The sequence below is a fragment of the Schistocerca nitens genome, chromosome 9 (assembly GCF_023898315.1).
Source record: "Schistocerca nitens isolate TAMUIC-IGC-003100 chromosome 9, iqSchNite1.1, whole genome shotgun sequence".
Lineage (NCBI taxonomy): Eukaryota > Metazoa > Arthropoda > Insecta > Orthoptera > Acrididae > Schistocerca > Schistocerca nitens.
This window is the reverse complement of record NC_064622.1, coordinates 20,605,872-20,620,663: the sequence shown is the minus strand read 5'-3', so window position 1 is coordinate 20,620,663 and position 14,792 is coordinate 20,605,872. Positions and strand designations below refer to the sequence as shown.

Here is a 14,792-nt window from a genome sequence, read left to right as displayed (position 1 = left end):
CATTGTAACCTGAGGTTTTGTTCACACCTGCGGAGGACATTTTCAAAGCAGATCGTAGCTTCTTTGAGCATCCAAAATTCTATTTACGTATTCTCTCGCACAATGGCATGATGCTTTGAATACGTGTACGAGTTTTCCACCACGGGGCAATAGCAACAGCTGACGACGGCAACTGACAACAGCCAACTACACAAATGATGTCAGGCCACTGCAAGAGATAACACACAAACAGAATTTTGTTGCAGTCAGTAGTGAGCCAGGATGTGAATCTGACACTCAAAGAAGCTATGATCCCCCTTGAGAATGTCTTCTCCGCAGATGGGGACAAAATGTTGGGTTTTAATGTGAAATTCATTCGTCCGCAGTGTAATAGCCTGGATTATTTTATTAATTGTGATTGAGGGCTGTCAGCACCTACCCGTCTGACAAATATACTTTGATAATGTAACAATGATTAAAAACCTTTTACAGAATGATGCAAAACTAACAGAAAATCTAATGTGAGATTGCTCCAAGACAATATGGTCAACATTCACATCACAAAGCCCCAAGCAATGAACAGCATTGCTGTATCGTTACTTGCAACTTTACCATAAACTTTAGGGCAAAGTTAATATTACCATGGCAAAGCGATTTATTTTCTTCAGAAAGAGAATGGGGGCCCTATGATAATAAGACTACTTGTCAAGTCTATAAATCTACTTACCTTTGCTTGAACAATGTCTGATGGTTTAGCCCCATCACAAGTGTCTTGGCAATGGGTTGAGAGTTCCATCACAATTCTCCGCAACCCATGCAGTTGTTTTACTGAACTGCTTATCATCGATTTTTGTTCTCTTGCCAGTGCCTGTCACAAAATTATATATATTATATATAAAACAATGAAAATTTGTTGGAATGATGAGAGTATAATATAACCTAGAGCTATGTAGTTATTTTCTCTGATCCAGATATGGATGGTGCATGAACAGCATGAAAAACACACACACACACACACACACACACACACACACACACACAGAGAGAGAGAGAGAGAGAGAGAGAGAGAGAGAGAGAGAATGTATATTACTCCTTCATGCTGAAATCACGACTGGATAGATTTGGAAGAAATCTGGAATGGAACTTGCTTACTCTCTGAACTAACAAACAGGCTACTTTTAAAAGTTTGTATTACAAGATATTTAATGATATGAATAATATAACACAAAATGTGGAACAGTACTTACTCTTAGAAAAAGCTATTTACTCTTTGGTTTTTGAACTGTATGGTATTTGTGAAAATGCTTGTATTGTTTAATATGTCCTACATAATACGATTTAACATAATGAATACAATGCTTACACAATCCTCAAAGTGTTTAGTCCAAACAAGCCTACTGTGTTTTAGCTGCTGGGCATCACATGTATCTTACAGCTCCTGAGATGGTGTTATTTAAATGTTGTAAAGCAGAGAGATGCCATGCCTTTACAAGTAGCACATGGTAACATTTTAGTGAGCTGGATTTGATTACGGTATGTGAGTGTATCCAGTGGTAACAGGCACACACGAGGGCAGATGACATCGTTGCACGTACAAATATTATAAAATTTGAAACTTCCTGACAGATTAAAACTGTGTGCCAGACCGGGACTCTAACTCGGGACCTTTGCCTTTCGCGGGCAAGTGCTCTACCATCTGAGCTACCCAAGCACGACTCACACCCCGTCCTCACAGCTTTACTTCTGCCAGTACCTCGTCTCCTATAAAATTTGTGCTGCACTGAGCTAGAAATTGTTGATTTTCTTTCTTCATCAAGTTTGTATGTTTGTTACTCCTTCACACTGAAGCAGCTGGACAGCTTTGTATGAACTTTGGAATGGAGTTAGCCTACTCAATTACAACAAAGGCTAGCTTTTATTCTGAAACAAATGACTGTTCACATGGGATGGTCAACATGACTACTGTTCCCATGGGATGAGCAACATGACTAAAAGGTCATCCACAAAGTTAACTATCAAATGAATGCATTAAGTTTATCATAGAGATTAGTTCTTTCCTTAAGCAAATGAATGAGTTGTAAGTGACTCGTAGTCTGTCAGTTTCTCCCACCATCTCAAAATCTGGTGTGTGTGTGTGTGTGTGTGTGTGTGTGTGTGTGTGTGTGTGTGTGTGATGATAGAGAATGAAAGCCCTGAAAAACAATAGGATTCAGCTGTTCCAGACGAGGGTGATATTGGGTGATGAGCGCGCACTACTTTGTAACTGATTCCTGGGGATGGTGGAAGAATTGGGGGGTTTGTGAGGACATGGCATGGAAAATCTGTTTGTGGACTAAGTCTGGGATGTAGTGACTGTTTTTGTTTGTATGCCTACCCTTCAAAGGAAATGTAACTGTGCATCAGGAAACAGTTGGTAAATTGTATAAGGAATGAGGTAGTGGGTTTGGAATCTGAAGAACTTAGGGAGAAATAGCATCTGATAGTGGCTAGGTCAGGGGCATGAAGGATGTTGATGTATAGGAAGGTGGCTTCAAGAGTGAGTGATGAGCAGGGATAGAGGAGGTGAAGGGGTGGGGATAGGGGAGAGTGCATGTAAGGAACTGGTTAGTATCTTTGATGCAGGAGGCTATGTTTCTGGCAATTGGTTGGAGGTGTTTGTCAATGAGGGACAATATTCTTTCAGTGGGAGCAAAATAATCACTAAGGGGTGTCAAGGATGGTTAGGTTTGTGTATTCTAGGGAGCACGTAGACAGCAGGTGTGTGAGGTGTCGTTGAGGTGAGAAGGGAGATGGGCTAGGATAATAGGTTCTGAAAAGGGCCTATGGACTTCAGTAGTATTTGGAGGTTAGGTAGGGTTCCTTGGATGGGATAACTGTGACAGATTTTGTCAGTGGAGAAGTTAAATGGTTTGCGCAGTCCTTCTGCCAAGTAGTCACTGTGACTCATCACGACACGGTGGAGCCTTTGTCTGCAGGGAAGATGATTAGGTCGGTTGTATATGGCTGTCCTTTCTTCTGATGAAAGGTCAGTGTTCTTAGGAAAGGAGCTGGGAAAGGAGAGTGAGGTCAACTTGAAGGTAAGGAATTACTGGAAGGTGGCCTGGGGGGGGGGGGGGGGGGTTGGAGGTATTGGTGGCTTAGAAGTGTTTCCATTGTAGGGCTCTGGAGAAGAAGAATAGATCTTGACAAGTCCGGTGTGGTTAAACACAAACTTTGGTGTGGAACTAAATGTGATGCTTTTGGACAGGACTGAAACTTTTTATGACTGAGTATTTTTGGTGAACAGCTAAAAGTAATGTTTTGGGTTTGCTTAGGTTCTGGATTTTGTGAAGAGTTGGGAGAGAGTTTTGAAGGATGTGACAAACTGAAGAGGTTACCTAGGCAGGGTCTGTGTGCTATGAGGGGCTGACGAGGGGGGTTTGCTTTGGCTAGGATAGGTATTGATCGACAGTTGTGCCCCGAGACAGGAGCAGGAGGTCGACAGGTTGGATAATTTTTGCAGATGGTGTCTGGAATACTCTTATTCGTGAAAGAATGCAAAGGTTTCAGTTTCGGAGATGTGTTTCTGTGATGCCTGTGCCACGGAGAGGCGTATCTGCAGCATCAGATTTGTGAGATTGATGCCACCTCCCTATACATCAGCATCTCTCATGCCCACAGCCTTGCCACTATCAAACACTACCTTTCCCATTGTCCTTTAGTCTCTAAATCCACTACCTCATTCCCTATACAGCTTATCAACTATACTCCAACACACAACTACTTCTCCTTTGAAGGGAAGGTACAGAAACATATCTGCGGCACAGCTACGATCACCTGCATGCCACCCTCCTATGATAACCTACTTACAGACCTTCCAGAGGAGACCAAAACTCCCAACCCCTAGTCTGGTTCAGGTTTATTGATAATATCTTCAAGATCTCAGGCTGAGACAGCCCATCTCATTCCTTCACGACCTCTACTCCTCGCCTCCCATCCATTTCTCACAGTCTTCCTTAATCCAGCATACCACCTCCACAGACGTTGACCACCTCTTCTCTGATGGCTCAATCAACACCTCTGTCCACGCTGAACCCACGGACCACCAACAGTACCTTCATTTCGACAGCTGTAATCCCTTCCACACCAAAAAATCTCTCCCACAAGCCTGACCACCTACGGGTAACATATCTGCAGTCGCGAGAACTCCCTCACCATGTATGCTGAAGGTCACACAAAGACTTTCACAGGCAAGCATTACACCCACCTCCCCTGACCCAGTCTGCAACACGTTTCCCAAGAAATATCCCCAAACAGTCCCAAACCTCCCACCAATCTAAAAAATCAGCAACATAGGAGCACCTACCTTGTTATCAGGGCTTTGATTATCTCTCATCATGCCCTGAAATGAGGGAAATCCTACCCAACACCCTTATTAGCCTTCCCTGAGTGCTGTTCCATCCTCCAATCAACCTCAACATCATCCTAGTCCATCCCTATGCTGCTCTCAATGCCAACCCCTTACCACAGGAGTCATATCACTACGGAAGACCGAGGTGGAAGACCAGCCCAATCCATTCACCAAGCACTTCCTGCTCCAATCCTGTCACAGGCTTACCCATCTCAATCAGGGGCCATGTTACATACCAACTCTGCTGCAAACCTTGCATAGTTTATGTCAGTATGCCTATCAAGCACTTTTCCACCAGGACGAATGGCACCGCCAAAGCATTGCAAAGAACGAAGTTAAGCACCCGGTGGTGCACGTGCAACTGAGCATAACATGCTCAATTTCAATGCCTGCTTCACAACACGAGCCATCTGGATTCTCCCCTACACAACCAGCTTCACTGAACTACGCAGACAGGAGTTATCCTAGCAACACGTCCTCTGCTCCCATTAATTGACCTGGCCTCGATCTCAAGTTGCTCACTGTCCCCAAACTCTCAACTTGACAGCCTTCTTTTCCTCCGTCCTGTCACCCACTCCCAGTTTACGACCCCCCCCCCCCCCCCAACAGACATCCGTGCATCACACGTCTAGCACGTACACCTGCCCCCTAAACTCCTGGCTGCCTCCTGATGAACCACCCACTCCCCTCTCCCTCTACTCACCCCATCAGACACAACCCCCACTCCAACCTAGTCCACCTGCTGAAGTGCTGCAGCAGTGCTGTGAGTCAACCTGGCACTATGCAGGGGCACAGTCATTGTCACTGACGAGACAACCACAACGCTTAATGAAACTTTCAATGGGGTGACTGCGTGCACACAGTTACAGAGGACATTTGAATGACTCTGTATTAATGTCAAATACCTCATTGGAAGAAATAGTTACACCAGAAGCTGTTATGCTATTACAAATATTAAGTTTTATCACATTATTAATTCTAAAATGGGACACCGTGACTAACGTATGTGGCTATAATGAATACAATGAAAGAAGTCATTTTCCTGCACAGACCATTACTTCATTTGAAATAAACAGCTACTGCACATGGTCTGCCAATTTTGACACCTTGATAATTCACAGGTGTACGTGAGTGTATAACCCTGAAAAATGGTCTGAACAAATATTACTGAATGACAGACAGTAAGAGGCTCAAAAAATACAGTAGGACTATATGCTCACACATACTTTAAAATCACCTAGTTTCAAAATTGGCAAATTATGTGATGTAATTGTGTATTTCAAATAAGTTTACAGCTTATACAGCAAAATTGTTCCCTTCAATTGCATATCTCGTGCTCAAATACGACGACTTCCATTGAGTGCAGCTTCTCAGTCGAAGTGGACACAAAACGACTGTGTGAAACTCGGCTCTCTGTATTTACACTTGGAAGCTACTTTTTCAAAAGAAAAAGTTACACACTACGGCGTGAAAACACAGAAAATCCCTGTTTTGGCAACGCTTTACAATTCAATTATTCCTTGTCAGCTTATTCTACATCTATATCTGTACTCTGCAAACCACCACGAGTTGCATGGCAGAGGGTACATCCCATTATGCCAGTTATTAGAGTTTCTATCCATTCCATTCAGGTATGGAGCACGGGAACAGTGATTGTTCGAATGCCTCTGTGCCTGCAGTAACTATTCTAATCTTGTACTCACAATTCCTATGTGAGCGATACTTAGGGAACTGAAGTATATTTCAAGAATCGTCATTTAAAGCTGGTTCTCGAAACTTTGTCAGTAGATTTTCTTGGGAAGGTTTCAACTATCTTCCAGAGTCCTCCAGCTCAGTTATTTCAAGCTCCCACTGGTCAAACAAACCTGTGAATATTCGTGCTGCCCTTCTGTATACTTCAATATCCCCTGTTATCCTGTCTGGTATGGAACCCACATACTTGTGCAATATTCTAGAACCAGTCGCATGAGTGATTTGTAAGCAATCTCCTTTGTAGACTGATTGCACTTCCCCCGTGTCCTACAAATAGACAGAAGTCTACCACCTGCTTTATCCCCATTTGAGCCTATGTGATCATTCCATTTCCTATCCCTACAAAGTATTACGCCCAGGTATTTGTATGACTTGGCTGATAATAACAGTTACTCACTGATATTACAGTCATATGATACTATGTTTTTTGTTTGTTTTGTTTATATATAACAAATTACAACTACACAAAGAGAATGAGAAATTAATTAATATTAGAGGTTTTCTTCCACTTTCGATTTTGCACAGACAAAGGACTGCAAGTCTTACAATTTAAAGAATAAATTAAATTAACACATTACCAAAAGATGAAATGCAAAGCCTTGCAGTCTCTCAATGTTTGCTGGACCAAGATCCTGAGCTGGTGATTTCAGAAAACCAACAAGCTGCTCATAATGTATTTCAGCACAGCACGAGAGGTTTTCACAACCTAACCAAGACTGCTTTATAAGTGAATCAGCAGCATGAGCAGAAAGAAGCTCTGCATCTGGGCTAGTGACAGCAATCACTGGATCAACTGGCGAGAGAACGAAGCAGCTCATTCTCTGATCTTCACAGAGACGGCGTCCAGTGCGATATGACAGTCCCATTAACTGCAAACTGTGAAAGATGTCAGTCAGTGTCTTTCGTCTCCTGTGCAATAAGTGCTTAGCTTCTGACTTTTGTTTCTCTTTGGGCAATGATCTATTCACCTGAAAGAAAATAATATCTAATTTCATTAAAATAGTAGGCAATTACATATAAATAAACGGAATAAAAGAGAAGCTGATTCTAGCACACAAAATTGGTACTATTTGTTCAACAGGATGGAATTTATCTTATTTTTTATCTATGTTTAACATAAATAACTTACAAGTGAATGACAGATATAGCAGAAACTATCTGGAAATGAGACTGTGTCGGGTGCACAAATGTTCAGAAGAAGTGTACTTTCTGATGGAATAATGTGTTTTAAATAATGGAAATTCCATGTTGGATAATAGTAAATAAATAACATGTCATCTTTATGGAGCATAGCAATCTATCCTTTCTTAATACTGTTAGTGCTATTACATCATTGGACAAAACAGAAGTCCAAAATTTTATAGCCATATAGCACAAAAAAGACAACTCACAATTTAAAAAAAAAATCTTCCATTGGGTGAAGGAGTCAAGGGAACAGTCACTTTTCTGGATACAGCACCATTTTATGGCATAAATTCGAAGAATACATGATGAGGGGAGAAGCCTATTTCCCTCCTACTAACAGTGTATTAAGCTAACTTACAAAAGGACTGCTATGGAACACCCAGCTATCCTTAACCTGGAAACCAATCCATAGATTATCCTTTCTGCAGACGAAGGCTCCATCACAGCGGTCACAAATCATAGTGACTGCTACAGAATATTCTTGATATTCTTGTCCATCCCTGTTTCATTCTGCACCTCATGGATCATTTCCTATTGGCTGACCCAGGTGAAAAACCTGTCCCATATACCCACCCACCACCTCCTATCGCAGTCAAATTACAGGCATTTCCTACCCAATAAAAGGCAGGGCCATGTGTGAAAGTAGCCAAGGTGATTTGACAAGTCTGGTAAAAGAATAAAAAAATATTTCTTTCATAAACAGTTCTCTTTACTTCTTGATGTAAGTCTCCTTTGAGGGATTACACTTGATCTAGTGACCCTCCAACTTTATCAACCCATCAGAAAAACAGATTCTGTCAAACTCTGCAAAACACTTGTTGACTGCAACTATCACTTCCTCATTTGATGAAAATTTCTTTCCAGCAAGCCAGAGTTTCAAGTTAGGGAATGGAAGAAGTCATTTGATGCTAAGTCTGGTGAATAGGGTGGATGAGGAACCAATTTGGAGCCCAATTAATGCACTTTTACCACTGTTATCACTGATGTGTGGGATGGTCCAATATCCTGGTGAAAGAGCACTTTTCTGCATGCCAACCTTGGTATATTTTTCAGCTAACACAAGCTTTAAAAAATCCAACAATGAAGCACAGTCCAGTCCAGTCCAGTCGTCAGGGTTCTGCCCTTTTCCAAGTAACTACGACGATTATTCCTTCAATCCTCGAAAACAGTGGCCATCGTCTTACCAGCTGACAAAATGGTCTTTGCCTTCTTCTGTGCACTTTCACTAATCTTTGTCCATTGTTTTGCCTGCCATTTTGACTTTGGTGTGTAATGATGGATCCAGGTTTCATCAACAGTCACAAATTGGCACTAAAATCCTTGCGGTTTGTGATTAAACACCACCAGACATTGTGTCAAAATATTGTGCTAGATGCGCTTCTGGTCGACTGTGAGCAATCGTGGTCTCCACCTCACACAGCATCTTCATAGCCAATTCTCCATGCAGGATATTACGCACTGACTTAGTTGAGATGCCTGTAGTACTTAGTTGAGATGCCTGTAGTCTCAGTAATTACACAGATTTTTATTTGGCAGTCTCGCATTAAGATATCATTAGTTTTGTCAATGGTTTCCTTTGCGGTGATCACAACTGAACAGCCGGGACGTACTTTGTCTTCGGCACTTGTCGGGTTGCGCTTAAATTCATTAATCCAAAAGTAAATGGTCTCCAATGATGGTGCAGTGTTCATGTGAACTCCATGCAATTCTGCTCTGATTTGTGTGGCATTCCAACCCTTCAAATGTTTAATAACAGCACAGAATTCTGTCTTCTCAATTTGCAATCAGGCTGCCAACAATGAGGTGCACACTGTACACTCCTGAAATTCTTTATACGACATCCTACAGCTGCTTCACTACATGCATCATTTGGACACTCCCACCCAGCACTAGTTTCTCTGAACTACTCGGGTGGGAACTGTCTCTCCAGCAAGTCCTGCACTCTCACAATCTCTCTGGCCTAAGCCTCTGCTAATCTGTTTCCCATTGCCTCACATTACCTTCTCCATTCTCTCTCCTGTCCGCACCACTCTTTCTCTGTCCAGATCATGTACTGCCTTCTATCATCACCCTTCCTCCCCCCCTTTTCCCACTCCCCTCTTGCTCCTCTTCCCTCCCTGTCTCCATATCCACCTTCACCTCCTTTCCTCCCTTCACACCCTCTCTCTCTCGTATCTCTTATATGCTTTGCCCTCTGACCTCCTTTCATCTCAAAGAGCAGCGACTGCCTCAAACTGCCCACCCAACCACCCCCTCCTTGCCTCGTGCATCCTTCCCTACTCGCTCCCCACACCCATCTACACATATGCAACAGCTCTCAATAATTGATAATCAATAGCCAGTCTCACAACACCCAGGGGAGTGTGTGTGTGTGTGTGTGTGTGTGTGTGTGTGTGTGTGTGCGTAAATTTGTATTTGTACTAGAGGAAGAACAAGAGCCCAAATACTGTTTTCCATTGCACGTTTCTATGCACCACACATTAGTTCACGACTGGCAAGTGGATGCCTTTTGCTTATTTTTTGTATTATTCCATCCAGTAATTACTATTGTTATCATGGAAGCAGCATATAAATCATATCTGCCAAGAAATTCAGTAAAAGTATGTATTTACTAAAATGAGTCTCAGCATTCCTGAACTAATATCTTAATGCAAATATAATTCAGACTGATAAATCCATATTGGCAGTATGGTGTTGAAATCCAGGGTGGAGAACCAGCAGCGTATACAGACAGGCTTTTCAGATAAAAAAGAAGGCAGTATGAGTTGCAACTAAGGTAAACAAGAGAGATCCTTGTAGCAATTTTTCATAAAATATAGAATAGTTATCATCTACTCTATGTCTATTCAAAGGCAATAATGCCTGTTAACTAACACATGGGGAAAGGAAAATTTTCACAGAATTACAAGTAATAAAAAGACTGCAGACAACTGAACACATACAACAGGGACAAAGTTTTTTACAATACACTACACTCTGATATTAAGACAGCTAATTTAAATACCTTAAAGAATGAACTGAAGCACTTATTAATATTCATATTGTATTAAAAAACTGAATTGTAATGTATCCTGGTAAAACCATTAGTGTGAAGAGCCACAAGCTTATTTTTGTAATGGAAAACTGATAATTTCTGAGTCACTTTTTTCAGAAAAGATTTATTTTAAAACTATTTTTATATAAATGGAAGCCTTTGTCTTTTACTGATAAAAGAAGAAAATTTAGTACAACCATATCTTATCACATAAGTAATCTAAAACTATGACAATGTCTGAAAGCTGACTGTTATACGGGCAGTGAATAGATAGATAAATAAAAGTTGTCGCAGGTGGTACTGCTGATGCTGTCAAGGATTCAGCAGCCTACTTGAGGGGTGTTTTGGCAGAGTTATTTTGAGAGACTCATATCTTAATAAATGCTAACTGGAAAACTGAACAAGGGCAATAACGCAGAAAGGAGGAAGAAAATGTTACATAGATAGTCCACTGCAGTTGCACTTTTAGTTAGTTCCTGTTTGGTGCACCAAATCCATAGAGCAAACACTACGTACTGAAATGTACAGCATACATAAATCTCTACATATGGAGTAATGCCTAGCATCTACAATTTCACCACTGTTAATTTGATTCTATCACTCACGATGAAAACCAACAGGGCACTGGAGAGAGGTATTTTCAGTTTCATTTATCAGTCAATGATTATTGTTCTATTATTATTATTTTTTTTTATTTTATACAATGCAATCACCTGGGCACCATGTCATACAAAATATAAAAAAATAAAAGAACATAATGAAATACTTAACCCCCAATGACAGTGTCATCTTTTCGAAAATGAGAAGTGTTTGAACACATGACACACTGTCAGAACCTGTTAATCTGTTTATCATATGGAAGCAAAAGTATATTTGCAGTTTTTGCAAGAAATTTGCCATACTACTAGAAGACACTGTTTTGGTTGCAGCACTGGTTACGTAGTTTCGGGATGACAGAGAACTACTCACTACCACAGAGGTCTCAACTGCGTGCAATAGTATCATCTGTAAACAGCGTTATTGAGTTCCAACATTATCTACCAGCATATTTATGAATATGGAGTGTTCTGTTTTATTAATACATGGATTGGTCATGGTGGCTACATTACTTGGCGCTCCAATCTGCACCTCGACATCTTCGATTATTGTTTGTTGGCTTTGGTGAAGAGTAAAATATAAATATAAACTTGTTTACACATGATGAAATACTTGCTCCGATGATAAAATAAACTTTTTTGGTGCAAAAGAATGCTCACATTATCTTCAAAGCACAAGATTCACTTTTTCTGACAAGACGATACGTGTGATGAATAGAATACTGGAGTTTTTAGAGCCTCTTGCAACTTTTAACATCCAGTAAAACATTTATTTTGTAGATTTGTATGAACTGTAAAAATTTCTCTCTTTTGAAAATGAGCATGAAATGATCAGTAGCATGATAACATATATATTCAAGCAGTTAAATCTCCATTGGTGTTGAACTGTTTTTCACAATAGATCAGAGTTTCACACAAAGCAAACTAATATCATTATCTTACAGATCATTGAACAGTTCTCCTCCCAGAAATATCAGGACAGACATACAAAAATGAACACTGAAAAATAGCAAACTATTTTTGTTATAACAAAAGGAGAAAGTTCCAAAGAAATTTGAGTGCCATGATACCATTCTTTATACAACATTTATACCAATATATTCAGAAATACGTCATGTAATTATTGCAAAATGCCATTTTACATACTGTGTGTTATGTAATGTATTGCATGCCAATAATTACCTTTCCCTCATGTTCAGTCATAATTAGTTGACATGACTGGTCTCCCATTATAAAATTACTTTCTCCCCCCATTAAACAAGGTTTGGTGACTATCAATATACATACAAAATTGAGAATCATCTTCCTGTATTTTTCTTAAATCTATTTGTGAAGCAAATCCTTCTGCCTTAAACACCAAAGGAACATTCACTGTCATTTTCAGGTGCAAGACACAACTTCACAGTATTTAGTGAGTTATGAATTTCATTGTACAAAGCTATAGTATCCCATATCTAATGGCCAACATTTGTGTAGTATGGGCAGGTTTTGACACTGTGATTTAGAATGTTTAATGACAACAAATTCAGAATATCAATGGCAAACTTTTTTAAAGATTCTACTCAAGTCACAATATGGCAAAGAAACTGATGAATATTTATTAGATTTATTTACCACAGACCTCAGTTTTCAAACTTAATAAAGGTTTACAACTATAAGCACACTGTGTATTAACACAAATCAAAGCACATTTACTTTAAAAAACAGTTATTGAAAATGATGGGAAAAAATGAACAGGACAGAAGAATACGTGTATGTGAGTACTCATCAAATGGAGGCAGCACTGAGCAGTCAGTGGACAGGAATGTAAAAAAAGGAGGAAACTACCTAACTTTCAGAGAAAGCACATACAACCACTGTTTTTCCCTGACACTATCACATGATTCTCAGTCACTATGTTCACATGGGGCTCTCAAAACTGGATTCTGTAAACCGTATCTTGTTGGTTATGCAATCACTCCAATATTTCTTCTGGAACTGTGGTTATAGCTGTCACATTTCCTCTACCACAGTCAATTTTCACTAAGAAGTACAAGCACAATAATTTCTGAAATGTGTTTACGTTGCCAAGTTACGTATTCTGTTGGATAAACTGGACGGAGCGACTTATTAGAGTGATCACAAAGCTGTATATCTGATATTTACTTGAAGAGAAATAGCCATTATACTGACTAAATTGGAAACTAGAACAGCTGATTTCCAGAGGCCATTTGTGTAAAACAACTGATTCATGACTTTTTTTTTTTTTTTTTTTTTTAATGCCTGTCTGCTGTCCAGTGCCTCACCCTGTTTCACAGATTTCACTGCAAGTGTTATTGGGTTTTACAAGTTAGTCAAAAGTCATGGCAGTTTCCCCTAGAAACCTTGAAAAAGCATGGCACTAAGAGTGTCAATATTTTATTAGAATCTCAGAGTCTCACAGATTAGAATAACACATAAACGAAATGCATATGGAGTTGACGCAACACTAAAACATCCTTATGAAAAGACTTTTACTCTCTAGTTATTACTTATGTAATTAATATTGCATTTAATAAGAAGCTGAACAGTGAATCAAAGGTCTTACCATAACATGGTGACTCAAGTGAAATACACACTTTTGTTTGAACAAGGTTACGTGATTGAAACTAGTGAAACTCAATCATTGGCTTATGAGTAATTAAGAAAAAGCTAAAGTGGATAAAAAGTATTCTGATCCACTGGTCAATGGTGGTCAGACTGTATTGTTCTGCTTCACTAATGACAAGATGCACCTTCAAAATTTGGTTATTTTGTTAGCAATGGCTTTTAGTATTAAGAAATAACCATTTATTATCACGTCTGGATGGCAAGAAACAAGTTTTGTAGAAACCAAAAATCAAATTGTTAAATAATAGTCAAAACTTAGCTAGCTATTTCTGGAATACTAGGAGATGAATATTTAATATGATACAGATTTCATATAGTTTGAACAGCAAAACACTGTTGAAAAGATGAACACAGTTATAGAACTGGAAAGTTGGAGACAATATTTCTAGAGGTTTCAAAGGTGTTCATCACTTTTAGATTATTTGCAAGATGCACGATTATCTTTACATATTTCACTGGTCAGAACATAATGTCTTTTTAGATGCATTTCTTTCTCATCATCATACAGATATTACTTAATGATAAAATGTCTTAGTCTGAATTAACCTACAACTGTTTTCATCACTCGTTCCACTTCTGGAGTGGCCACCAGGCAATTTGAGGAGAGTGGGAGGGCAGGGGGTGGCTGAAATTCAACGTCCAGTGTTGTCTTCTGCTGATGTGGAACTGTGCCTCATTGTTGTGGTTGATACCACAGCAATTTTGACATCCCAAAATGCATGATGATGAGTAAAAGATGCTCGGAACATATTACAATGTGTTACATTAAACACAAAATAAATAAATGTGACTGGTAGCAGAAAAATACAAACAATTATTTCATACAGTAACTATTCTTAAAATTAGCCAGCATGACAATAATTAATTTAAGTGTAATATTGTAAGATGAGACATCTAGGATAAGACATCTTAAAACCAAGTAACACAATGTAAAGTCTGTTGACAAATTAAATGGAAAGGGAAAATGTCGAACAACTGATCTATTTCTTCTTCCTCATCCCTCTCCATTGCATATGATACGAAGGAGGGAAAAATTACATAAAATGAAAATGCAAACAAAAAACAGAATAATGGCAACAATCAACATTTTGCAACCTGATATTTCAAAGAATGTCAGAAAAAGGAATACTCACGGTAACTGTTATACACAAAACAAGAAGCAGTTCCACAGACAGTGGTGTCAGCACAAAGAGCTGTAGAAATAGCAAACTTTCACAAGGATCTGTGT

At 39.5% G+C, this 14,792-nt stretch overlaps 1 protein-coding gene across 1 annotated transcript in view; it reads right to left on the bottom strand.

Moving 5' to 3' along the window:
• LOC126203236 (midasin-like) overlaps nt 1-14,792 on the bottom strand; it is a 236,520-nt gene that overhangs the window by 93,779 nt on the left and 127,949 nt on the right. Inside the window, exons 20-21 of the mRNA XM_049937482.1 lie at nt 6,700-7,089; nt 707-847 (exon numbers count right to left, since the gene is read on the bottom strand). Coding sequence (XP_049793439.1) covers nt 707-847; nt 6,700-7,089 — 531 coding nt within the window. The remainder of the gene's footprint in view (nt 1-706; nt 848-6,699; nt 7,090-14,792) is intronic.